Source organism: Uranotaenia lowii, chromosome 1 (genome assembly GCF_029784155.1).
Source record: "Uranotaenia lowii strain MFRU-FL chromosome 1, ASM2978415v1, whole genome shotgun sequence".
Classification (NCBI taxonomy): domain Eukaryota; kingdom Metazoa; phylum Arthropoda; class Insecta; order Diptera; family Culicidae; genus Uranotaenia; species Uranotaenia lowii.
Window position 1 is genome coordinate 104,083,637 of NC_073691.1, and position 26,125 is coordinate 104,109,761.

A 26,125-nucleotide genomic window follows, 5' to 3' on the forward strand; every position below is an offset into this window, starting at 1 on the left:
CTCTTTTCCGTTTGTTTGTACGGTTTGTACCCGTAAACACTACCGCGCGCAAAACTACTTCGAATTTTGAGCCCTTCACTTAGGCTGCCCGATATACGGGACTTCACGCACACTGTTTGGTGCTTTGTATAGGTACATTTAGGCACTGCTCTTCACCCAACTTGGAGGAATTTATTGGAAAAAAATATCACTCAAATTAATCTCTCCGCACTCACGCCACTAAGTTAACTTTAATCAGTAAAGATTTTCCAGATGCTTATGCGAAAGCTCAACGATAAATTGATTCCGTTTTTCTCTTCCGACATACGATTTTAGGAAATTTTCTTTGCCGAACGATTCGATACATCTGCCTCTGAAATCTGAATCTGAATTCTGAATCTGAATTCTGAATCTAAATTCTGAATCTGAATTCTGAATCTGAATTCTGAATCTGAATTCTGAATCTGAATTCTGAATCTGAATCTGAATTCTGAATCTGAATTCTGAATCTGAATTCTGAATCTGAATTCTGAATCTGAATTCTGAATCTGAATTCTGAATCTGAATTCTGAATCTGAATTCTGAATCTGAATTCTGAATCTGAATTCTGAATCTGAATTCTGAATCTGAATTCTGAATCTGAATTCTGAATCTGAATTCTGAATCTGAATTCTGAATCTGAATTCTGAATCTGAATTCTGAATCTGAATTCTGAATCTGAATTCTGAATCTGAATTCTGAATCTGAATTCTGAATCTGAATTCTGAATCTGAATTCTGAATCTGAATTCTTTTTTTTTTTTTTGTATGGTTTGAATCTGAATTCTGAATTTGAATTCTGAATCTGAATTCTGAATCTGAATTCTGAATCTGAATTCTGAATCTGAATTCTGAATCTGAATTCTGAATCTGAATTCTGAATCTGAATTCTGAATCTGAATTCTGAATCTGAATTCTGAATCTGAATTCTGAATCTGAATTCTGAATCTGAATTCTGAATCTGAATTCTGAATCTGAATTCTGAATCTGAATTCTGAATCTGAATTCTGAATCTGAATTCTGAATCTGAATTCTGAATCTGAATTCTGAATCTGAATTCTGAATCTGAATTCTGAATCTGAATTCTGAATCTGAATTCTGAATCTGAATTCTGAATCTGAATTCTGAATCTGAATTCTGAATCTGAATTCTGAATCTGAATTCTGAATCTGAATTCTGAATCTGAATTCTGAATCTGAATTCTGAATCTGAATTCTGAATCTGAATTCTGAATCTGAATTCTGAATCTGAATTCTGAATCTGAATTCTGAATCTGAATTCTGAATCTGAATTCTGAATCTGAATTCTGAATTCTGAATCTGAATTCTGAATCTGTATTCTGAATTCTGAATCTGAATTCTGAATCTGAATTCTGAATCTGAATTCTGAATCTGAATTCTGAATCTGAATTCTGAATCTGAATATGAATTCTGAATCTGAATTTTGAATTCTGAATTCTGAATCCTGAATTCTGATTTCTAAACCTGTATCCTGAATTTGAAAACTTAATCTGAATTCTGCATCTGAATTTGAATCTAAAATATGTATGAGTATGTTGAAATGAAAAAAAAAATCATAAATTCATTCTTCAACACGGGTAAAAAAACGAGGGTCATAAAATCTTCATATAAATTCCCCCCCAACGCAGTTTTCTGTACGGCTCTGCATTTTGTTGACACCCGGCATGGCTATAGACACTATAATTTCATATATGAAATTATAGTGTCTATATGCATGGCGGACTCTGAAAGAAACGCCCATCCGCCATTTGCTGCATTGAAAAGCAAGAAGAGTAAGATATAAACACTGTTGCCGTATTTGCCCCAGCAGACTGAGAAACTGCCCAGACCACGGTGCGTCTTAGTAATGCCTTTTACATATATGAGTTTGAGCCGCTTTCAGTCAAGCGTGCCGATGGTTTATTGGATAGCGCTTGCGACTAGGGATCTGAAGGTTTTTGGTTCGATTCCAGTGTCAATAAATTTTGATTTTTTATTTTGATTATCTCCAATTTATATATGATTGCTGGTACTGCTGCTTCGAGGCGCCACTAGCAACTTTTTTTTTATGCCATAATAAGTATGATATGTATTTGGTAAAGAAAACGGTTTCAACTATTTTGTTTTTTTCCCGTTTTTGAAACGGTTGTGTAGAAAAAAAATGCATTCTTTTGAGACTAAAATCATTTTAATTGTGCAGCCCAGTTTCGCAAAAACGTTCTAGACATTTTTAAAATGGCACACACAAATCTACGGACATCAACAGAACTCGTCGAGCTGAGTCGATAGGTACCTATAAAGGTATGCCTAAGACCCATAATTATTGATCTCCCCAATCGACCGATAACCAAACCTTTCTGTAAGAAAGGCAAAAAGGGACAGCGAAGATCCATATCTAAACAAAATATTTTGGTATAAGTTATAAACTTATGAAGCAAAGAGATCCAGAGTCATAAAAAGGATTAAAACACGGATTTAAAATAAAAATTATTAAGTTTTTAAAATAAAAAAGTTGCAATTTTATTTCGATGAAACATTTAAATAATTTTTAATTGAATTTAAAATTTTGTGCAAAAAAAATGACAAGTTGAATAACTAGGAACCACAAATTTCAATAAATTTTGGAAGGTGTAGCAAAGCACACCGGGTCAGCTAGTCTATATATATAAAAATGAATTTCTGTCTGTCTGTCTGTCTGTCTGTCTGTCTGTCTGTCTGTCTGTCTGTCTGTCTGTCTGTCTGTCTGTCTGTCTGTCTGTCTGTCTGTCTGTCTGTCTGCCTGTCTGTCTGTCTTAGAGTGTCCTACCCGGGATTTCCCGGTCGGGAATTAGGAAAATTCGGGAATTCCCGAATCCCGGGAAACGCTTGAAAAATCCCGGGAATTCCCGAAGCCAGTAAAATGTGCTAAATTAATACAAATTTACTCGATCCAAATTGGAAAAATAAATCAGAGTTAGAAAGGAAAATGATAGTTCTTCCACTGATCATACTGACTGGACACTCGAACTGGTTTATTGGATAATTTTTCCAACAGTACGCTATATCGATTCCAGAGTGCGCATCGATCGATTTGAAGAAATGTTATCCCAGTTAGGAAGTGCCACCCAACTTAAAAAGAAATAGGCAATTTCTACGATAAAACCGGGATAAACAGGTACATTTTTCCTAAAGAGCATTTTTTGTCAAATTTTGCAGGTTCGCAATGCCGACACCACTTATCGTCGTTATTGCGAACCTGCAAAATTTGACAAAAAATTCGCCAGTCGAATTTTTGTTTCAAGTGTCATGTCAGTGTGATAGTTCTACCTTGACGGCTTAATCTTAAATTATTTTTTCCTCAAATCTTGTTAATACATTGAATTTGATGAAAAAATGTTTTTCCAACTGAAAAATTATTGAAAAAGTGAAAAACGACAAAGAATCTATAAATCCAAACAATTCCAATAATGAAACGCTACGGGAAGAATCTGAATGTTATATTTTGCAATACTCATCATTTAGAATTTTCGTTTCGGATACAGTTTACAGTAACAAAATCATCAGCAAAGAAATGACATATTGTGCAACAAATGGATAGTTATCTGAAACTTTACGATATTTGATGGATAACCTGAAGTCTAGCTAACTAACTTCTATCGATAGTGAGAAATCTTTCTCAATTATTTTAATTTTTTGCAGATAGAATCAGACCAGTTTGTCGGTTAAAGTACTTTGTTTTGGGTCTTTGGTTTGCTTATTGAATTTTTGAGGCATTAAAAAAGTTTGAAATGGTTTGTAATACTAGGTACTACCTTCAATTTAAAAATACCATATTGATAAGAATTCGTATGCAGTAGAGGGTTAAGATCTTCAATTTTTCCCGGGATCCCGGGAATTCCCGGGAAAACGATCGTCAGATTTCCCGATTCCCGGGAACGCTAAAATGGCCAGGAAATGGACACTCTAGTCTGTCTGTCTGTTCCCTATAGACTCGGAAACTACTGAACCGATTTGCGTGAAACTTGGCAGGTCGAGGTATTGGAGGCAGGGAAAGGTTCCTACTATGGTTTGAGACCCCTACCTCTCTCATGAAAGGGGGGAGGGGCCTTCCAAACAAAAAACAATTTTTTGCATAACTCGAGAACCAATAAAGAAAATGGTATCAAATTTGGCATAGGGTGGTAATTGGGAACGAGGAATATTTCTATGAATATTAGGCACCCCTCCCTCCTTTCAGTGTGGTGATACGAAGGAGGGAGGGGGGGCTACCTTACAATTTTTCATATAACTCGAAATCTAATCAAGATATTGGAACCAAATTTGGCATATGAAGGCATTTGGATACGAAAAGTATTTCTATGATTATTTGAGGTCTCTCTCTCTTTCCAGTAGAAAGAGGGAGGGGCTTCATTTAATTTTTTTTACATAAATCAAAAACTGATAAAGCAAATGGAACCAAATTTGGCATGGGAAGGTATTTGAATACGAACAATATTTCTATGATTGTTTGAGACCCCTCCCTCTTTCCAGTGAGGAGATAATAAGGGGGGGCCTCTTTTATAATTTTTTACATAACTCAAAACCTAATTAAGCCAATGGAACCAAATTAGGCATGGGCGGGTATTTGAGAATGTTACATGTTCTAATGATTATTTGAGACCCCTTCCTTCTTCCAGCGGGGAGAAAGGAAAGGGGGAGGGGAGTTTCATACAATTTTAACTTCATAACTCGACAACTACAACAGCAACTGTAACCAAATTTGGCATGGAACGATATTTTGGTACGAGAAATGCTTCTATGAAAATCCGGTATCCCTGACTCCTTCAAAGAGGAGAATGAAAACGGGGAGGAAAGGTCTCCTTTACAATTTTCAGTATAACTGGAGAACTGATTGAACAATTGGAAACATATTTGGCATGTGAGGTTATTTGGATACGAGAAATGTTTCTATTATAAATGAAAGCCCCACCTTTTTTCAGCGGAAAGATATAAAAGAGGAAAGGGGGGATTCCATACAAATTTTTAGCATAACTCTAGAATTAATCGAGCAAATGAAACCAAATTTGGTTTCATTAAGTATTTGAGTACGAAAAATACTATTATGAATATAAAGTTCTCCTCCCTCCAGTCAATGGGGAGAACGGAAGGGGGATGGTACTTCATTTCAAGTTTATGCATAACTCAAGAATTTACTAGGCAAATTAATCCAAATTTGGCATGGGATGGTATTTTAATACGAGAAATTTTTCTATGTGAAACAAGGGAAGGGAAGAGGAAAGCTTGCATTTAACTTTTTTTTTTACAAAATCCAAGAAATGAACAAAACTTAACATGGAAAATCATTTTGGTATTTTCTATGATTATCTGACACACCATCCTCCTTTAAGTGAGTAGGTACATAGGATGAGGGAGGTTAGCCCAACACAATTTTGTTAGCATAAGTTCTCAATTTATGCTCACAAAGCCAATAAATGGAAACAAATATGGCATGGAAAGGTACTTGGTTATGAGATATGTTTCTACGATTGTTATAGACCCTTACGCTTTAAAGTGGAGAGAGAAGGGGAGGTGTTTGGAAAAATGGGTATGATTATTAAAGACCACGACCTTCATTCAGCAGAGGATGATGAGAAGGACAGGGGGGAGGGGCTCTCTTATCAGTTTTTAGCATAAATCCAGAACATATCAAGCAAAAACAACCATATTTTAGCGTAAGATTAATTTGAGACCCTCCTTTTTCAGGGCAATGCTAAAAGAAACAGATTAAAATTATCAGAACTAATAGAACATTAGTTTAAGTCATCTTTGTATTGCAATTCGAAACTCCAGCTGCAGCTCTCATTTCACAGCGGTTGCTTTTGAATTATGTTATAATTTGATTCAAAATAACACCAATAAAACAATAAAATTTTGAATAATTTCATTTGTTTTTAAAAGGTGTAGCAAAGCACACCGGGTCAGCTAGTATATACAGTACCGTTCATAATTGTATAGAAATTGGAAGCAAGCGCACTGTCACTTCGACTTTGAACTTCCATAACTTTTTACTCTGATGATATTTTTTGATCATTTTTTTTTTGCGTTAGATAGATCAACTATCACACTATTATATCACAAAATTTGAGCTTTCTGGAATTTGTGTGGCCTGAGAAACAGTAATTCTACGAAAATCGGACTTTTTGGACTTTTCTCATTCAAACTGCAATATTTCTGAAACTACGCTACATTTTTTATTGAAATTTTGCAGAGTGATTGTTGAAATATAAAACTAGCATGTCTGAAGTTTTCGAAAAGTTCTATCGATGAGATCAAAAGTTACGCGAAGTGCAATATTTCAGGCATGAACCTTGAAATGCGATTTCTATAGAATTTTGGACGAATGTTTTCATAGGAAAATCAAATTCTCTATTTAACAACCAGTAAATCTATTTCAACCGAAAAATCACAACATTATCGAGAGATTCTGATTTCAAAACACAAATGGATCATTTATTCCATTTGTTCTTTTCTTCATTGCTATTGCCAGACATTTTTTGTCTGATTGGTGGAGGAATCGATATTGTTCTCATGAATCGTCCAAAATTCTATAGAAATCGCATTTCAAGGTTCATGCCTGAAATATTGCACTTCGCGTAACTTTTGATCTCATCGATAGAACTTTTCGAAAACTTCAGACATGCTAGTTTTATATTTCAACAATCACTCTGCAAAATTTCAATAAAAAATGTAGCGTAGTTTTAGAAATATTGCAGTTTGAATGAGAAAAGTCCGATTTTCGTAGAATTACTGTTTCTCAGGCCACACAAATTCCAGAAAGCTCAAATTTTGTGATATAATAGTGTGATAGTTGATCTATCTAACGCAAAAAAAATGATCAAAAAATATCATCAGAGTAAAAAGTTATGGAAGTTCAAAGTCGAAGTGACAGTGCGCTCGCTTCCAATTTCTATACAATTATGAACGGTACTGTATATATAAAAATGGATTTCGGTCTGTCTGTCTGTCTGTTCCCTATAGACTCGGAAACTACTGAACCGATTTGCGTGAAACTTGGCAGGTCGAGGTATTGGAGGCAGGGAAAGGTTCCTACTATGGTTTGAGACCCCTACCTCTCTCATGAAAGGGGGGAGGGGCCTTCCAAACAAAAAACAATTTTTTGCATAACTCGAGAACCAATAAAGAAAATGGTATCAAATTTGGCATAGGGTGGTAATTGGGAACGAGGAATATTTCTATGAATATTAGGTACCCCTCCCTCCTCTCAGTGGGGTGAAAGGAAGGGGGGAGGGTGGCCACCTTACAATTTTTCATATAACTCGAAAACTGATCAAGATATTGGAACCAAATTTGGCATGGGAAGATCTTTGGATACGAAAAATACTTGAATGATTATTTGAGACCCCTCCCTCTTTCCAGTAGAAAGGGGGAGGGGCCTCTTTCATATTTTTTTACATAACTAAAAAATTAATAAAGCAAATGGAACCAAACTTGGCATGGGAGGGTATTTGATTACGAAAAATATTTCTATGAATATTAGGTACCCTTCCCTCTTCTTAGTGGGGTGGTAGGAAGGGGGAAGGGGGGATACCTTACGTTTTTCATATAACTCGAAAACTAATCAAGATATTGGAACCAAATTTGACATGGAAGGGTATTTGGGGACGTGACATGTTCTAATGATTGTTTGAGACCCCTTCCATCTTCCAGTGGGAAGTAAGGAAAGAGGGAGGGGAGTTTCATACCATTTATACTATTGTCGCTGAATCCCCAAACCGGAGTTATCGTCAATGAGCGCTGGCGACATTTACTGGCGACACTCACTGGCGACAAGTCAGTTTGTTATTATCGCAGGGCGTGTACAGCTTCGGGTGTGTTCTTATACCAACACGCAGAAAAAAGATTTTTTATTCCAAAGGAAAGTGCCGCAAAAACAAAGGATTTTTTCCGTTGGTTTTGGTTTAAATAAAAAATCCTTTGGTTCAAATGCATTTTCCTTTGTTTCAAAGATTTTTTCTTTTGAAAAATCTTTTCAAAAGAAAAAATCTTTGATTCAAAATATTAATGCTTTGATACAAAAACCAGTTTCATTTGATTCAAAGTTATTATCTTTGCTCAAAGGTAATTTAGATATAGATTTAAAAGCATTTATTCATTGAATAATTTTCCATTTATTCCAATTGGGAGATTTTTACCCTGTTGTTTCGAAGTTCTTATTAGGGGTTTGAATAATAAAAAGATACAATTTTAATTCTTAAATTATTTTTTATTCACAAACACATAAAACACTGGTTCACTATAACCGAGTAAAGTCCTTGATATCGTTGACAAAGTTTCGCATTCTCCGTGGGCTGGTCAATAAACTTCCGAAAGCCACTCTAGCTGCTGGCTGGTCCGACTGGTGATTGCCGTTGAAGATTGGGCCGAAAAAATACGACCGCGGGATTTGGGGAGGTGTTACTTTGCGCAGCTTTCACCATGTTCGAGAGACTAGGAAATCTATCCGTCGGCCTGTAACTATACAAGCGTTTTAGAAAATCTTAAATTCACTTAAATATTCACTATTTATTAACTTACACTTAGAGCAAACGCACCAATAAGTGAGTATACGCGGCCCGGTTTTGCTCATTTCAGCGGACCGGTTTTGGGATACACACTCTTTCGCGCACCGGGCGGTACACTCTAAGAAAATTTTACGGGTTGAGACCGTAAAAAGTACATACTTTGAAAAACGAACATTTTTACGTAGAAGTGAGTACCAGAAATTACATATTTTGTAAGTGGTTTCTGTTTTTGGAGGCCCTTACTGTGGAAACAACTTCAAAGTATGTAAAATTGGAAATCAGTCTTAGCGGTATCCTGCTCTGGTAAATATCAAAACATTCAATTTGTGTGTGTCGCGAAAACTTTACGAATTAACGGAAGAATTGCTTCGAATCATTTTGTTGCTCGAGCCTTAGCTGTGAGAAACTAAGCTCTACGAACGTTTGGTCTTCATCAGAACATTTTTTTTTTTAGAATGTTGATGTCCACCGCCAGCCAAATTTACTTCATCATCGAAACCGAAAGATTGGTATCGAAGTATCGGGAATCCGCAACCTGATGCAATTGATTCCGGTTAAAGCTATATGGGCTTCAAAATAAAGTACATCGGCATTATATAAGGTAATATTTCCTCAATTGTTCTGAAAAAATTACAACTAATTTCAATATCAATCTCCTTTAGAATATCCACTTCATGTTCGGCCAGGATGTTTGACCCCATGGACACCGGTTCAAGTGTACGAACCAGAGATATCGATATGGAATCAAAATATGGCTTCCATGTCATCCATCATTCCACAGTCATTCAACAGAAATCCTGAAGAACAACGAATGAAAATAGCTGGATCTTTTGAACAAACTAGAGGGAAAAAGTGAAATATGAATCGCGAAATCTCGTTGATGTTAAATATTATAACGTTCATTATTGATATAGATAATAAACTTCCCTTTGAATGTATAAACTAAGCATCCTCAATTTGAAAGAATTCCTTGTCTTTAAATAGAATAGAAATAGAATTGTCTTTAAATTTCTAATAAAATTTTTTTCTACTGTATGTGATTCTCCTGATCTATGTGATTTTAACATACTTTTGAGTACTTTCTACATACTCGTCCGTACCAGCCTTGTTACATACACTCAGAAATAAATAAAATATCAAACAGTTATTTTTTAAGTATTTTCACGTTTCTCCCTCTTTACGCACAAGGATATTTCTCATGGTGTAATTACTGGGATATTTCTCACTGAGAAATATTTCCTGCGATTAAAATTTATGCATTGAGAAATGGACAACAGAGACATCTGGTGGTCGTAAAAATAATTAAACGGTGGTTATAGCAGTCCTATGAGTAATTATTGCACCAAAATGAAAATTTTTCGGAACAAATAAAAATACAGAGATGAAAAGATTTACAATGTTCTTTATTTGCACGAATTACACGAATCGGAAGATCTGGCCAATTTTGCTCGTCTCGGACATCGATCCAACGTATCAAACTGCCACAAAGGTCTTTCAACGGCGACAGTCCGGTTTTGGCGCGTTTGATGTTTCATTCCTTCTCCCGATAAAAGTTTCAAAAATCTTTGAATGTGAACTGAAAAAGAACAAGGAGGAATTAAATTTTTAATTTTTCCCTTTCAACGGGAACTTGTTGAGAACATTTTTAGTGATGCAACGAATGATAATTGATACTTTTTGAACATATAGGTAATGTTATCGAAATCAAAAGTTAACAAAACTTGACTAACCTCGCAGTTGCTTAGTTACAGCGCTTCCAAGCTGACCCTCAACCCAATCCATGATCGCTGTTCACAAATTCAAATGCCAGCAATATAGGAAATTCAAAAAGAAAAATCGCATGAAAAATAGGAAAAATAGCACTTATATTGGTGAAAACACTCACCCGCTGCTACGAAATTCCGATAATTCCAAAGTTAAAAAGTAAACAAATGAAAACACCAGCCCAAGAAAAAAGAAGAAAATGACAGCTGAAATGTTTCGGTGATAAAATTTATGCACCGGATGATTTTTCAATATGAAATGTTTCCAGTGCATAAAAAATAATTATCGCGGCAGTACTTTTTAATGACTGGAGAAATTAATCATCTAGAAATCACTGGATAAATAGATAAAAAATATTTTAGTATTTTATTTATTTCTGAGTGTACTTTTTCGTATAATAATTTTTGCATACTAGTGGCTTCCTGCACTTACGGGTTGTTTTGACTTCTTTTTACATACTTTTGTGTACGATTTTCTAAGGGTGTAGCATAATTATTTTTAATAGTGAACCTTCATATAAGAGAAGCGACATCTGATCCCTCTTAAAATGAAATATGTGGCAACATCGCCGACATCTTGGACAAAAAAATTCCCAGCACTGTTTTCTGGCTCAATGTTCAAGCTCTAAAGTGAACGCTCCTTCAATCGAACAAAATAACATTGAACTCGATGACCGAAGGATCGCGATAAACGGTATGAATGACTTGAATTTCGTCAATAATCAGTTAGCTTTCTAACTAGAAACACAGAGAACAGAGTTCGAGCTGGAGCTCAACACGTGTGTGTGAATATCAACCTAAGTTTCAAACCAAATGCGTAAGTGGACTAACATACATAAGATGTCGCTACCGGTACACCAGGGTTGTCAGATGGTTTTTTAAAAAATCTGTATCGGCCTCATGAAAAAATCTGTATTTATCTGTATTTGAACTTTAACGACCAAAAACTTATATTATTGTTTTCTATGTAAGCTTATCGCTTAATATGCTATTTGGAAATCAGTTTTGATGGTTTTAACGTATTCATTATTCACAAATTGACAATTTATTTCATTAATTGAACTTTATCTACAGCAGGGGCGAGAAACCTATTGAACCAACGGGCCAGTTTTATTTCAGAATATTCTCGGCAGGCCGCGCTAATATGAAATAAAACTCGTCAATCATTTATCGAACTCTATAGATTATAACAAAAAGATTTGCTAGATAATAAAAAGTTAAATCGTAATAATTACAAATTTTAAGCGATTTTTTTTATTTCAAATAATTTATTTTAAATCTTAGAAAAAATAGTTTTTCACTTAACTTTAACCACAGAAAACAGACGTACAAGCTCGAACAAAAAACCGTCAAAAAAGTGTGTAAAATTTCAAATGCTATCACCAAAAAAATACGTTAGAAACTGACTGCAAACAGTGTCATCTATTGCGCCGTTCAAGAGTTACAAATCAACTTTTAAGTGCCCAGTTTTCGAAAAGGCGTAATCGTAGCCAAAAAACCAAAATTAGTTCAAAAAGGGTGTTGGGATTTTTACACAAGTTTCGTGGGCTAGCTTGTACGTCTGTTCTCTGTGCTTTAACTTCTTCGCAAACATTCGTTCTTCCAAACATAGACATCATTTGCATCACATTTTTCCATAAAAACGTACGATACACAAACACGTTTAACGCCTTTCCATATAATAATCATTTTTATCTTAATTGGCGGTATCTACTTATTACTTTCTTTTAAAGTCTTCTGGAGCTATGTATCTATCTTGTGGTTCAAATTCACTGATCTAAATTTCGGTTTTTTGTACGTATTTCCAAAAAAAATCCACAGTTTAAATTGGCCCTACGAAGCCCTGATTTTTTCCTGCAATTCGCGAAAAACATTTTTAATATAACGGGTCAACCAAATTTGCTGAAATCCTGGGAATAACAAAAATTTCACAGATTCCCAAGCAAATTTTAGGAGAGTCTACATTCTTTATTGTTTTTTAGCATTTTTTAATAGATGTTATTAATTAAACTTTAGTGCCACTGGGAAAAGATTTCGAAGGCCTGTTGAAGAAAATATCTTAACGTTTTGAATATGAATTGTTATTTACCAAGTGAAAAGACTGAATTTTTGAACGTTTGGTATAACTTCAGAGAACATTTCCACAGATTTTTTGAATCAAATACAAAATTACAATACAGGGTTTTATCATGAATGTAATTTTTTTTCCGGCACTTTTCATGCTGAGTTTTAATTCAATTGCTAACGAAATTAGCATTTTTTCCAATTTGATAAAATAATAATGTTTTCAAAAAAATTTTCTGCTGAGTTAATTTATCATACAACTTTATCTTTGACAAAAATATGAAAATCATCATTATGTGCTCATAAATATTCTTCCGATTTTTTTTAATTTGCGTTTGCCGACTTTTTTTTTTTTTTTTCCTTGTAGGGGAGAGCCCACTGCGACCAGTAGTTGATCTATTGTGGTAATTACCCCGCGTTACCCAGACAGGAAAAATCGCCCGAAATCGGCCCGATTTTCGTCCGTTCATCTGCTCGATCGGTCCGAAATCGTATAAGAAATCGGGCCGAGTTTAGTAGAAAATCGTGCGAAAATGAAACACTTTTTCGGACGACGATAAGTTTTTTCAACCAGTTCGAGCAGATCAAATGTCAAAACAAGCGGACCGTTTTCCAACCGAATCTGAACGGTTTTCGAACAGTTTCTGGGCCGATTGCCGTAGCGTCCTTCCGAAAAAAGAACCGATTTCGGACTGAATCCGAACGATTTTTCGAACCGTTCCTGGGCCAATTGCCATAGCGTCCATCCGAAAAAAGGACCGATTTCGGACCGAATCCGGACGATTTTTCGAACCGTTTCAGGGCCGATTGCCATAGTATCCGTCCGAAAAAAGGACCGATTTCGGACCGAAACCAAACGAATTTTCGAACCGTTTCTGGGCCGATTGCTATAGCGTCCATCCAAAAAAAAGACCGATTTCGGACCGAACCCGAACGGTTTTTCGAACCGTTTCTGGACCGATTAGCATGGTTGCCATTCATTCAGGTTTTTCGGTTTGTTTACAAAAAGCTAAAGACTTTTATTTAATTTATTTTATTTTTCAGCTTTTTTTCTTCTAATTAATTCTTTTGCTGCCTCTCCTACTACAAAACATTGCGATGTCTGGCGCAAGCTTCTTTTTTTTTTGAGCGATTCGTCTAACTTCAGGTGTAGATTAAATCCTTGGGATGACAACCACATCATGCGAAACCATCTTCGGGGTCCAATGTTGTGAGGAAATGACTTGACGTTGTTCAAGTTTTCAACTCGAAGCTCATTCGTCATCATCCGAAGGTAACATGAAAAGAAATACAATAAGAAAAAATAAAAATAGGATAATAGTTCATATCATCTATCAATATATAATAAGAAGCCTAGCCCAAACTAATAATAAATCTACACACTATTAATTTTTTGGTGTAAATTTATGTCAAATTGGATGCACAAAATTGAAGCATCATTTTTGACATAAAATTACACTACAAAAAACAGAAACGCTTGAAGCCATAAATTATAAGACATAAATTGAATGGCATTTATGACGTAATATTAAATCATAGATGATGTAAATTTATGTCAATTAGGACGCACAAAAGTGAAGCATCTTTTTTGACATAAATTTAAATCGTAAATGACATAAAATTGCGTTGTGTGAAATATTGGTAACGTAAACTTTCCAAGACATTAATTTTTGAGAAATAAATAGCCATGGTCATGAATTTTGGTAAATTTTCAAAGTTTGCAAAAATATTTGTTAACTAACGTTTTTTTATTATCTGAATTATAGCAAGCTTTAGTTCGATTCCTATAATTTGGAATATAAAAAAAAAAAGTTTAATAACGAAGATATTGCAAACTGTGAAAATTTATCTAAATTTATGACCATGAACATTTATTTCTCCAAAAATGTCTGCGTCCAAAGGCTGAATGTATGAAATAGTGCGAATAAATCTTAAACATTTTTTTATTCTATTTTATGTAATTCTGCAAGTAAATAAATTCAATGTTCAGGCCTTGTGTACAACAAAATTCGTGTTTATCAGCTGTTAGGCATTGTTAACATAAACAGCAAAAAACGAATCATTGAACCACAAATTGACATCGTTATAGGAAATTACATCTGAGCTTGTAAAATCACAAGTGACTGAAATATTTAACGAATGTTAATAAACGATTGATTTATGTATAATACTTATTTGAATTTCGCTTTAAAATCGATTCAAATTTGAACTAGAATTCGCTTTATATGGAGGCATTAAGACATTAGGAAATACGCTTTTTGGACATGTGATATGAATTAAATTAAAAAAAAATCTTTTGAATTATTAGCTAAACATGCAGTGCATAGAAATATATTTATTACGTGGTAGTCATGAAAAGTGTGTTTCAGTTCCAAATTTAAAAAAATCTAAGCATGCACGATATCATTTAGCTCATGATAAATAATCGTTTCATTACTACATTCATCATTGCATTCAATTTGGTTCGGCTAATTTTAATTTTTTTTTCAATTATTGGAAAATCGGACAAAGTTTTATCCAAATAATTTTCAAATATTTTTTCTACATTGATTATCTAAGAATAAATCTTCAACTAATTTGAAAAAGCGTACATATTCTAATATTTACCATCCACCTTATATACATTCTGCTTCCGAATTGATTCCAAAGATCCAGTAATCATCGTTGAACTGGATATCAGATAAATCAGATAAAAATTCTGTTGAAAAACCTTCCATTGACGTCTCCGAAATTACCGACTTAGGGGTTCGTTCTTTCCAAGTTCCGTGACACTCATATGTTAATCCTAATAAATGGAAAGTAGCGTTAAGAGAAAATATAGACATTAATTGAATGAATCTTACCTGAGACTGAAAAGCTTAACATGAATTCCTCCTCACAATTCTTCTCCGGTTTCCGGAAAATGTTGTTGATCTTTACTTGTGTTAGGACTGACTCGCTCGCAGTTTTTTCAGCAGCTTCCGTAGCTTTTGTACCGTAGCTTGTACGTTCCATTCCGGTAGCAAGCTTATCCATTTCATTAGTCTGAAATAATTGCACACATAACAAAAACAAGTAAATATCAATCATTGGTCAATAGTCAAAAACTTTGCAGTGGAACCTACCTTTTTTGTGGCATTTGGAAATATCAAAGACTTGGTCATCAGGTGTTCGTTTAATATTTGAGGAGAAGAATTCTAAAATAGAAAGGACAACGGAGTTAATTCCGTGGTTTGTTTTTTGTTTTTATCCACCAGTATATTTTTGTGTTTGTTTTGTGAGTTCTTCTAGCGTAACATTTCAAAATGATGTAATATAACACTAATAGGCGCTATAAAAAAAAACTTTAAGTTTTTTCTTGAATGGATTAATTGCATTGAGAATTCAATCTTTTGTTCCACATAAGAAAACTATTAAGTTAAATTTCAAATTTACAGTTGCGTCTTTTTCAATTATTATTCTAACTTCAGTAATAAACCTGAAAAACCTTGAAAAACAGCATTTTTCTGATGCGCAACTATTTCAACCAAAAGATGGTCGGTTCAAATTCACCAAATCTGTACATTCGTCTTTCTCTCGTCTTTCGAGTTGAATTGATTGTACAATTAATCGAAATTCTGATCATTTAGCTGTTAAGGTTTATTCGAGTCGATTCTATAGCAAATTGGTAAATATTCATATGAACATACTTATGCACTACGAAAATCGCCTTAGCGTATGCAACGAGAAATTTTTCATTGCCATAATAAGAAATTTTAAAAATATCGTGCATAAGTGGAGGCGGTTTTCGAGTACATAGCATGGCTATGCATTATGGTATAATTGCCCTACATCGAAGTAAATCGATATTTTTGCCATCACGGTACTCGTTCGCTAATCTTACATTGTTGGAACCAGATGGTGCGTCCGTTTACCAAAACCGTTCGATAATCGAAGATGCAATGAAAAAAACGCTAAAATACGCTATACCTTTTTCTTCACACTATTAGATATGTGTAATTACAAAACTGATGTTTTGTACAAATAGCTCAAATAATATAACAATGAACAAATGAAGCAGATTTTATAAATAAATTGATAATTCACAGTTTTCAAAAACGTCTGATTACCCAGCGTATCATATTTAAAATTACTCGATTAACGAGCAAGTACTGTATTTGCTTATGACGTTTAGAAGTTCATAATCAACTAATTTTCTATACAACATTATGAAAGTTGATCTAAGAAAAAATATGATAACCTCAAAATGTCTAATAGTGATATATTCACTGCGCATATCTCCATTATCGTCCTTTCGAATAAATAATACATGTTACTTACGGTTTCCTTAGTGCTTTTAGACCAATTTAAGATTAAGATAATTTGGTGTTGATATGGTTTGAATCCATTTGGATATGTCATGGTTATGGCCGGATCGGTCCTTCGGTTGTTGTTGATGAACGTTGCCGGATCCGGATACGATGTCCAGGATGACATTCCACCAGAACCCGTACCGTGTGGACTTTTCCTTGGAAGCTTTGTTTGCATGGGTCGATGTTTTCTATGGGGACGATAGTGGGTTAGAAAATTATATAAATAAAATTTGATTATTAAGAACTTAATCAATCAAACATTTTCAAAATTAGAATCGAAATTGGAGAAAAAATTCAGTTTAATAAGCAAATAGTAAATAATTGTGCCAACGACACTCACCTTGCTTTCCACTTTGAAGTTTCACACCAAAAACTAATTAAAAGTAATCCAAGTGATCTGAGTAGGTCCGCGATCCGGATCCTTTGTCCGGGATGACATTTCACCAAAGCCCGTACACACGGGACATTTTTTTGGAAGCTGTTTTTGCATGGGCCGATGTTTTCTATGAGGACGATAATGAGTTAGAAAATTTTGATAAAATAAAACTTGATTTTTTAAATTTCAACAATCTAAACATACCTGGCTTATTATTTAATTATTGGCGGACAATGGTTTCTTCCAAATAGCGCTCAAAGCATTTTTGAACAGCAACGGAAAAGGCAGAAACAGAACTGCGACCAACAACAATCACGCACCAAAACAATTAATTGTTTTTAAAACACGCACCGGAATTGCTGCGATTGAAAACTGCCCGAGTTTCGTTTTGTTCATCGCAGCACTGCGAAAAATATCGTCTGTTTTCGAGCATTCGAGCAGACGGATGGAAATCGAGCCGAAAACCGATCGAATTCTAACCGCTAGAATTCGAGTGCCGCCACACACTCATCTGGCGCAACCCCTTATAGTGTAGTTTTGACCCGTTATCGGAAAAGACTGGGTTAACTCCTTTTTCATGTAAAGTCCTTGTACCCCTTATAGTGTACACAGCATGTACGTCAAAGCAGAGGTGAAAATTAGTAATGTAAGCATGTAAAATCTACACATTATTTTGGAAGCCCGCTCTGCGATGTCAGCCCTTTGATGTTAGCCCTTAAAATGTCAGAAGTATGGAAAGAAAATAATAAAAACAAATCAGTTAGTTTTGAATTTCTGTATTCGGCAAGGAATCATTTTCATGCTCCTGTTATAGAATAGGAAAATATTCAATCAACTCAATCTATTGAACTGATCTTTCAGCATTAACCGATTCATTGAATCGTCGAACGAGATCGGTTACGGCAGAAAGAGTTCTATATTCTGAATGACAAGTTAAAAAACTACCCTTTATTTAGTAAGCCAGCTTTTCTAAATAATGTGTAAAATTGACTCGAGGAAACGACACTTTTTTTGACAGATCTCGGCTGTTCGCAATAATGGGTCAATTTTACAAGTTTAAGGTGTTGCGCCAAATGAGTGTGCATGTCTGTTTTGCAATCGGCCCGATTGAGCGAACGTTCCTGACAGGGTACTGTATGCTATCAGGCTCACCTGCACTATGGGTTGAAGTGACAGTTGATTGCTGACTAAGCATTTTATCCCAATCGGGTATGATATCAAAGATGTATGATATAACCTTCTTAGGGCTGATATGCAACCATATGTCTTGTGCGCTTATTAACTTTGCCCCAAGAACACGCTCTCTCCTCTTAAGGAGGGCGCAGCAGTTGCATAAGAGATGCTCTGCAGTTTCTTTTTCGAACCCGCAGAACCGACAGTCGTCGTTTTGAATAATGTTTATCCTTTTGAGATGCTGTTTTGTTGGACAGTGTCCTGTCAATAGACCAGTGTAAGTTCTTAACTCGTGCTTACTTAACCTTCCAAAGCCGTTCGCAAAATTTCCGTACAAATTTATTTTAGATAAATTTAACCTGTAGTTTACGTACGTTCTCCTGGCCGCAAATATTGACCGATTTCGATGAATTTTAATGCATTGTATAGATAATTTATTCTAGTTTCTCAATATCGAAAAATTAAGTCGAAATATTTTACGAAATCACCAATAGATGATTTCAAATGAAAAAAGTCCCGAAAAAGAGCTCTTTTTAGAATGCCTATAACTTGGGACAGGTTCCAAATATTGCGCTGATTTTATAATATTTGGAATTGTCAAGAATAAATCTATCCATGGATGTATAAATTTTTGGTGGCCCAAAGGAAGTTTTGGCCGCTATCCCGGAACTTCCGGTAGAAAAAAATCTTACTTCAAAAAAGTCACCCAATTTTGGCTTTGCATTGCTGTATCTCGCTTACCAATAGACCGATTCTCTGAATTCAAATTTTAATTTTTTTTCGTTAACTTCATTATTATTTTCGTAGAACATAGTTGGTTCCTCAAAAATCTCAATTGTTCTGTATATCGTAATGAAACTCACATCTTTTTTGTCATTTTTCAAACTCCCCCTCGTGTCGGTGGGTTTACGCGATTTTGTTAGCGTGATTTCTCTGAAATTTGAACTCAAATTGGTCACTTTTTATATACCTAGTGATTCATTAGAATCTCCTCTTTCGATGGACATACTTTTTGTGTGGTGTTTTGAAAATTTGTAGCAACGTTTTTCGAATTTACTGAAAGCTGCCAGATTTCAACCAGTTTGGCCCTAGTTTTCAGCAGGTTGGTGTACAAATCTCGCACCCCTCACGTAGCCGCGGGAGAAACAAATCCTGTTGCTCTCTTTTTGTCGCTCACCAAATCTACCACCCAACCCAGCAGCAGGAGGAACTGCCGTCTCGCCGCGTGGTTTGTTGATTGATTGTGCTGATGCTGATGCCTCTTTGCGTAGTAAATGTTTTGATTTTAAAGTAGAGAAAGATTATTTTTCCAAATTGAAATAAGCTTCTTGAATCTTTTTAGATATTTTATCATGAGAATTCTTCAGTGATACATTTGTTTTGAATGTTATCATGATTCTTTTCTTTTATTTCAAGCAGTGTCTACTGCAGGAGACACAAAATCTATGATTCAAGTAACAAATATTCTGAAATTTTAATCAGAAACTTTAATCAGAAATCGGAATTCGAATCGGAATCTGAAATCTGAATCTGAAATTTGAAATTGAATCTGAATCTGAAATCGAAATCTGAATCTGAAATCTGAATCTGAAATCGAAATCTGAAATCTGAATCTGAAATCTGAATCTGAAATCTGAATCTGAAATCTGAATCTGAAATCTGAATCTGAAATCTGAATCTGAAATCTGAATCTGAAATCTGAATCTGAAATCTGAATCTGAAATCTGAATCTGAAATCTGAATCTGAAATCTGAATCTGAAATCTGAATCTGAAATCTGAATCTTAAATCTGAATCTTAAATCTGAATCTGAAATCTGAATCTGAAATCTGAATCTGAAATCTGAATCTGAAATCTGAATCTGGAATCTGAATCTGAAATCTGAATCTGAAATCTGAATCTGAAATTTGAATCTGAAATCGGCATTTGAAATTTGAATCTGATATCTGAATCTGAATCTTAAATCTGCAATCTGAAATCTGTAACCTGAATCTGAAATCATGGAAGAGAACTTTAGAAATGTTGCCCATCCATTAAAATATTATATCAAAAAAGATTCAAGCAATTCCTACAACAATAAAGCATTCATTTCGTTCTCAGCATCAGCACAATCAATCAACAAACCACGCGGCGAGACGGCAGTTCCTCCTGCTGCTGGGTTGGGTGGTAGATTTGGTGAGCGACAAAAAGAGAGCAACAGGATTTGTTTCTCCCGCGGCTACGTGAGGGGTGCGAGATTTGTACACCAACCTGCTGAAAACTAGGGCCAAACTGGTTGAAATCTGGCAGCTTTCAGTAAATTCGAAAAACGTTGCTACAAATTTTCAAAACACCACACAAAAAGTATGTCCATCGAAAGAGGAGATTCTAATGAATCACTAGGTATATTGTCAATTGCATGAATTTTTAGACTATTGAGAGAATCTGATTTGACAGGTAACAATTCCGCACTCACTAACACCATCACATTCTTTATATAAACTATCATGTGCTAAAAGTTGAAAAGGGACTATATGAAAAAAGGAGCAACATCAGAGTTCAGTTACTTCATATTATTTCTACCAAAAAATCAACTTTCATACGCACCGTTGCCGTCTTCAACAAACTGCGCAGATTGCACCTATTTAGACCCCCGTGCAAATAATTTGCGCGCAGTAAAATCTGCTCACAGACCTATACATAGACAAAGACACATATCGATATTCTCTACATCTTAGGATAAAATTGAATTAAAAACAATTGCGACTGGTGTGTCAGTAAAAATTGTCAGCGAATCCATAATTTTTTGGCTAATTTTTCAGTAATTCGAAAAACGCCCGAATAATGCATGATTTATTTGTTCCACTTAAATTCTTGTACCCGAATGTACAGAATGAATTCTGTTTTCTGTTCGTTTCTTTTCATTTGTTGATCGGTCAATTTTCGTTATTAAACTCCTTGATTTGCTTTCATAATAATTTTCGCCAAAACAATAACGATTATGCCGTTTGGAAATGTGATTCAAAAATCAGAAGCGAGCAACGGCTGATTTGAAAAACTGACACGGGTTGTCTATGTGTGCGTCAGTGCGAAAATATTTCTGCGTGGAAATTATTTGCACAGGAGTCTAAATAGGTGCAATTTCCGCAATATAAAAAGTGACCAATTTGAGTTCAAATTTCAGAGAAATCACGCTAACAAAATCGCGTAAACCCACCGACACGAGGGGGAGTTTGAAAAATGACAAAAAAGATGTGAGTTTCATTACGATATACAGAACAATTGAGATTTTTGAGGAACCAACTATGTTCTACGAAAATAATAATGAAGTTAACGAAAAAAAATTAAAATTTGAATTCAGAGAATCGGTCCATTGGTAAGCGAGATACAGCAATGCAAAGTCAAAATTGGGTGACTTTTTTGAAGTAAGATTTTTTTCTACCGGAAGTTCCGGGATAGCGGCCAAAACTTCCTTTGGGCCACCAAAAATTTATACATCCATGGATAGATTTATTCTTGACAATTCCAAATATTATAAAATCAGCGCAATATTTGGAACCTGTCCCAAGTTATAGGCATTCTAAAAAGAGCTCTTTTTCGGGACTTTTTTCATTCGGAATCAGCTACTGGTGATGTCGTAAAATATTTCGACTTAATTTTTCGATATTGAGAAACTAGAATAAATTACCTATACAATGCATTAAAATTCATCGAAATCGGTCAATATTTGCGGCCAGGGGAACCTACGCAAACTCTCGGGTCATATAGACCCGAACAGCCTAATTACGGATTTTTTTGAGGGAGCACTTCCGGTGGTCACAAGAAGTTGCCTGGTACTACAGATGGTGTATTTCGTGATTCCCCAGGGAGGTTTTTAAAATCAAATTTTTGCGATTTTTTCTCGAAGAGTTATGATGATTTGAATGTGCGCTTCGGGTCATATTGACCCGAACGACTTTGGAAGGTTAAGTTCAACATGTTTTTGGAGAGTCGTGCGCTTGGTTCAATGAATCTTTTCGCCTGAGTTGCTCCCTCTGCTGTTCTCCAGTTGGAGACAATAGTGGTGCTTTCCCAGTTCTTGAGTTCCATATTCAAGGCACTCCTAGATACTCCGCAGAAAGGTTCAGGTCCAATTAACAGGCCCTGAGATCCTTCCCTAGCTAGCTGGTCTGCTTCTTCGTTCCCTAGGATACCGCAGTGGCCTGGAACCCAGAATAAAAATACTCTGTTCCGTATGGCCAGGTTTCTTATTGCAACAATACACTCCCATACTAGCTTGGAGTAACATGTGAAGGTACTTAGTGCTCGAAGAGCGGCCTGACTATCAGAGAATATATAGATACTTGTGTACCTGTATCCTCTTTTCAAACAGGCTAAAGTGCACTCTAAAATTGCTTGAACTTTAGCTTGGAATACTGTTGGCCAGTTTCCCATAGGAATTGAGATCCTGAGTCTAGGTCCGAACACCCCTGCCCCAGTTCTATTATCCATTTTAGACCCATCAGTAAAGAATTTTATTGATCCGGAAGGAACCGCAGGTCCACATGACTCCCACACGTCCCTATTATTGATAGTTACATTGTATGGTATGTCTAGGTTGAAAACGGGTTCCATCCAGTCATCGTTCTTCACAATAAGTGAGTTTATTTTAAATATCTTTAGGATTTTAAGGTGTCCTGTAAGATCCCCCTCATAGAGAGTTTTGTTTTTGGAGAGTCTCAAGGCACTACGTTCTGCCTCTAACTCAATAAATTGATGTAGTGGCAGTATATTTAGTAGTGCATTCAGAGCCTCGTTTGATGTGCTTCGCATAGCGCCAGTTATAGCTAGGGTTGCTATTCTTTGAAGCTTCGCTAGTTTCTTCCGGGCCGTAGCTTGCACAGTTTTGGTCCACCATACTAAAGAAGCATACGAGATTTTGGGTCTTATTATAGCTGTAAATATCCAATGGATAATTTTCGGCCTTAGTCCCCATTTTTTCCCTACTCCTTTGAGGCAAACCCATAGAGCTATTGTAGCCTTGGCTATTACATGCTCTATCTGCGGATTCCATGATAGCTTTGAATCTAGTATGATGCCTAAATATTTCACCTGTGATTCGAAGTTTAGCACTTCCCCGTCTAATGTTAGTGGTTTTAGTGCAGTTTTTCGTCTCGTAGTGAATGCTATCACAGTAGTTTTGGAAGGGTTAATGTTCAGTCCCTCTTCCCTGCACCAGAATAGTGCGTAGTTAAGTGCAGATTGCATTCTGTTTGACAACACATTCTCATATTTTCCCCGAACTATTATTACTACGTCGTCTGCAAAGCCAATAACTTCGAAACCCATAGATACAAGTTTGTTTAGGAGGTCGTCCACGATCAATGACCACAACAACGGTGATAGAACCCCACCTTGGGGACATCCCTTTGTTGGAGTGGCTTTGATTGTAAGTCCTCCCAAGCTTGCATAGATGGTTCTATTTATAAGCATGGTACTAGTCCAGTCAACAATTGCCGAGTGGCATCCTCGTCTTTTCATAGCTGTTTCGATTGAACTGTGAGATGCGTTGTCGAATGCCCCTTCAATGTCTAGAAAAGAAGCGAGTGCTATTTCTTTTGCCTCTAGGGTCTTTTCTAGTTTTTGTGTTAAAGTATGTAAGGCCGTAACCGTTGACATACCTTTTTTGTAAGCGAACTGGAAATTATTTAGCTTACTTGAGCTAAGATACTGCGATTTAATGTGCTCGTCAAGTATCTTCTCCATTATTTTCATGATAATGGATGTCAGACTTATAGGTCTGAATGCCTTTGGTTGAGTTTTATCTTTTTTCCCTGGTTTCGGGATGAAGATAACTCGTACCTTTTTCCACTGAGTGGGAATATGACAGAGGGTCATACTGGCGACGAACATCTCTACCAAGGCAGGTGTTACCATTTGTTTTGCTTGCTGTATTTGGATTGGTATAATTCCATCTTCACCAGCAGCTTTAAATGGCTCGAATGTACTTATCGCCCAGTCAACCATTGACGGTTTAAAGATTGCGCGCGATTTGCGGAGAGCTTCCTCGCGTCTGACATTTCGTCTGGGTCTTCCAGCCGGAGTGTCTACAATCTCTATCCCTTCAATGGATCCTGGGAAATGCGTACTTAGTAGTAATTGAAGTGTTTCTTCTGGGTCTGTAGTGAACTCCCCATTGTTTTTCTTCAATTGACCCAGTCCATTTGAGTGTTCTTTAGATAGAACTTTCTGGAGCCTGGCAGCTTCTGGCGTTGATTGAACGGATTCACACATGTGCCTCCAACTACTTCTCTTAGCTTTACGAATATTTTTATTGTACTCCGTTAGGGACTTACGATAGTCATCCCAGTTTGAGTCAGCTTTTGCTTTGTTGAAAAGTCTCCTTGTTTTTTTCCTTAACTTTTCTGGTTGTCTGTTCCACCAAGGAACTCTTCTGTTCGAAACACGTTCCATCAGTGGACAGCTTGCTTCGAAAGCGTATATGATCTTATTGGTAAAACTGTTTGAAGCTTCCTCTAATTGCTTTGTTGTTCGTATTTTCACATCCAACAGAGGTTTACAAACTTCAAGTGTGTGTTTGTAGAGATCCCAGTTGGGGTTCCTAGGGTCTCTATAAACGTCCCTGATTATTTCTCCTCCCACTATGTCGAATGTAATATGTCTGTGATCAGACAGTGATTCTTCATCCGACACCTCCCAGTTATTTATTTTCCCTAGAAGCAGTGGTGTGCATAGAGTTAAATCGAGGACTTCTTGTCTGTTCGCCGTTGTGAACGTAGGTTTGTTTCCCTCATTACATATTTCAATATGATTTTGTGAAAGAAACTCTAATAAAGACTCACCTCTATTGTTGATGTCTGTACTTCCCCACAGCGTGTGATGAGCGTTAGCATCGCAGCAGACGAGAAACTGCTGGTTTTGTGCCCGGCATTTTCTCATGAATTCTACTACCATCGGTGGGGGTATATCGGTGCTATCTCCCGGGAAATACGCTGAGGCTACACTTACCGTGTGCTTACCTTTCGGTGTCGGTATTTCCATTCGTATAGCCGTGATGTCTCCGTCGATAAATTCTGTAAAGGGAGTAAATTTAATTCTTTTATTAACTAGTAAAGCAGCCCTTGGGTGAGCGCTTCTTTCGTCGTAAAGAATCTTACCATTCGGCGTGTAAAGCCCTTGTACCTTACCCTTGTTAACCCAAGGTTCCTGGATAAAGGCAAGGTCCAGGTTTTCGGAGACGAATCTTCTAAGTAGTGTACTCGAGGCTCCTACAGCATGATGAAGATTCGCCTGAACACATTTTAGGGTGCTCATTTTTGGGGTTTTTTGCCCGTGGTGGTGGGGCAAAGCACCGGCTTTTTGCCATTTGCACATGTTTGCTTTCCTCCTTTTGGTTTGCTCCATGTGCTAGGGTTTCTTGATAGTTTTTTGTTTGCAGGTTTGTTGATGGTTACTTTACCTTTAAAACTGCTCATTCCACTCGGGCCTGGTTTAAGTTGATCTTGTTCCAAGCGTGGGCCCATGTTCAACAACCTAGTCCCTTCCGGTGAGCAATCTGCATTGGATTTACTGGGGCTATTCTCATTTATCTCGTTTGTCCCTGAGTCTTGTCCCTGGTCCATAGATTGGCCCTGGTCCTTAGACTCTGGTTCTTTGAGATCGAGTGTTGCCGAAGTATTTCCTTTGCTAATCGACTCTCCTTCTGTGGGTTGGACCTGGTCTTTCGCCGACTGGTCCTTTACAAGGCCCTGTTTAGGCTGCCCGGGTCCTTGAGCAGCTTTATCGGTGGTGTTCCCTTCAACAGCTCTGCTTTCTGGATTTCTCTTGGTTATTTTCCAGATTTTACTGGAACCAAATCCATAGTATATGACGAAGTTCCTCTTC

The 26,125-nt window shown here is 36.2% G+C and overlaps 2 protein-coding genes and 1 long non-coding RNA gene across 3 annotated transcripts in view; 1 reads left to right on the forward strand and 2 right to left on the reverse strand.

Annotated features, from left to right (window-relative positions):
* The window catches only part of LOC129752303 (beta-galactosidase), a 277,208-nt gene that overhangs the window by 15,697 nt on the left and 235,386 nt on the right, over positions 1 to 26,125 (forward strand). The window lies entirely within an intron of this gene.
* Positions 9,929 to 10,500, reverse strand: LOC129752413 (uncharacterized). The gene is made up of 3 exons (XR_008738869.1): positions 10,442 to 10,500; positions 10,287 to 10,343; positions 9,929 to 10,132 (listed from the first exon to the last, which is right to left on the reverse strand). It is a non-coding gene; the product is annotated as an uncharacterized LOC129752413 (long non-coding RNA).
* Positions 14,882 to 15,610, reverse strand: LOC129752365 (uncharacterized). The gene is made up of 3 exons (XM_055748156.1): positions 15,488 to 15,610; positions 15,227 to 15,407; positions 14,882 to 15,168 (listed from the first exon to the last, which is right to left on the reverse strand). The coding sequence occupies exons 1-3, from the start codon at positions 15,524 to 15,526 to the stop codon at positions 14,999 to 15,001; spliced, it is 390 nt and encodes a 129-aa protein (XP_055604131.1). The 5' UTR covers positions 15,527 to 15,610; the 3' UTR covers positions 14,882 to 14,998.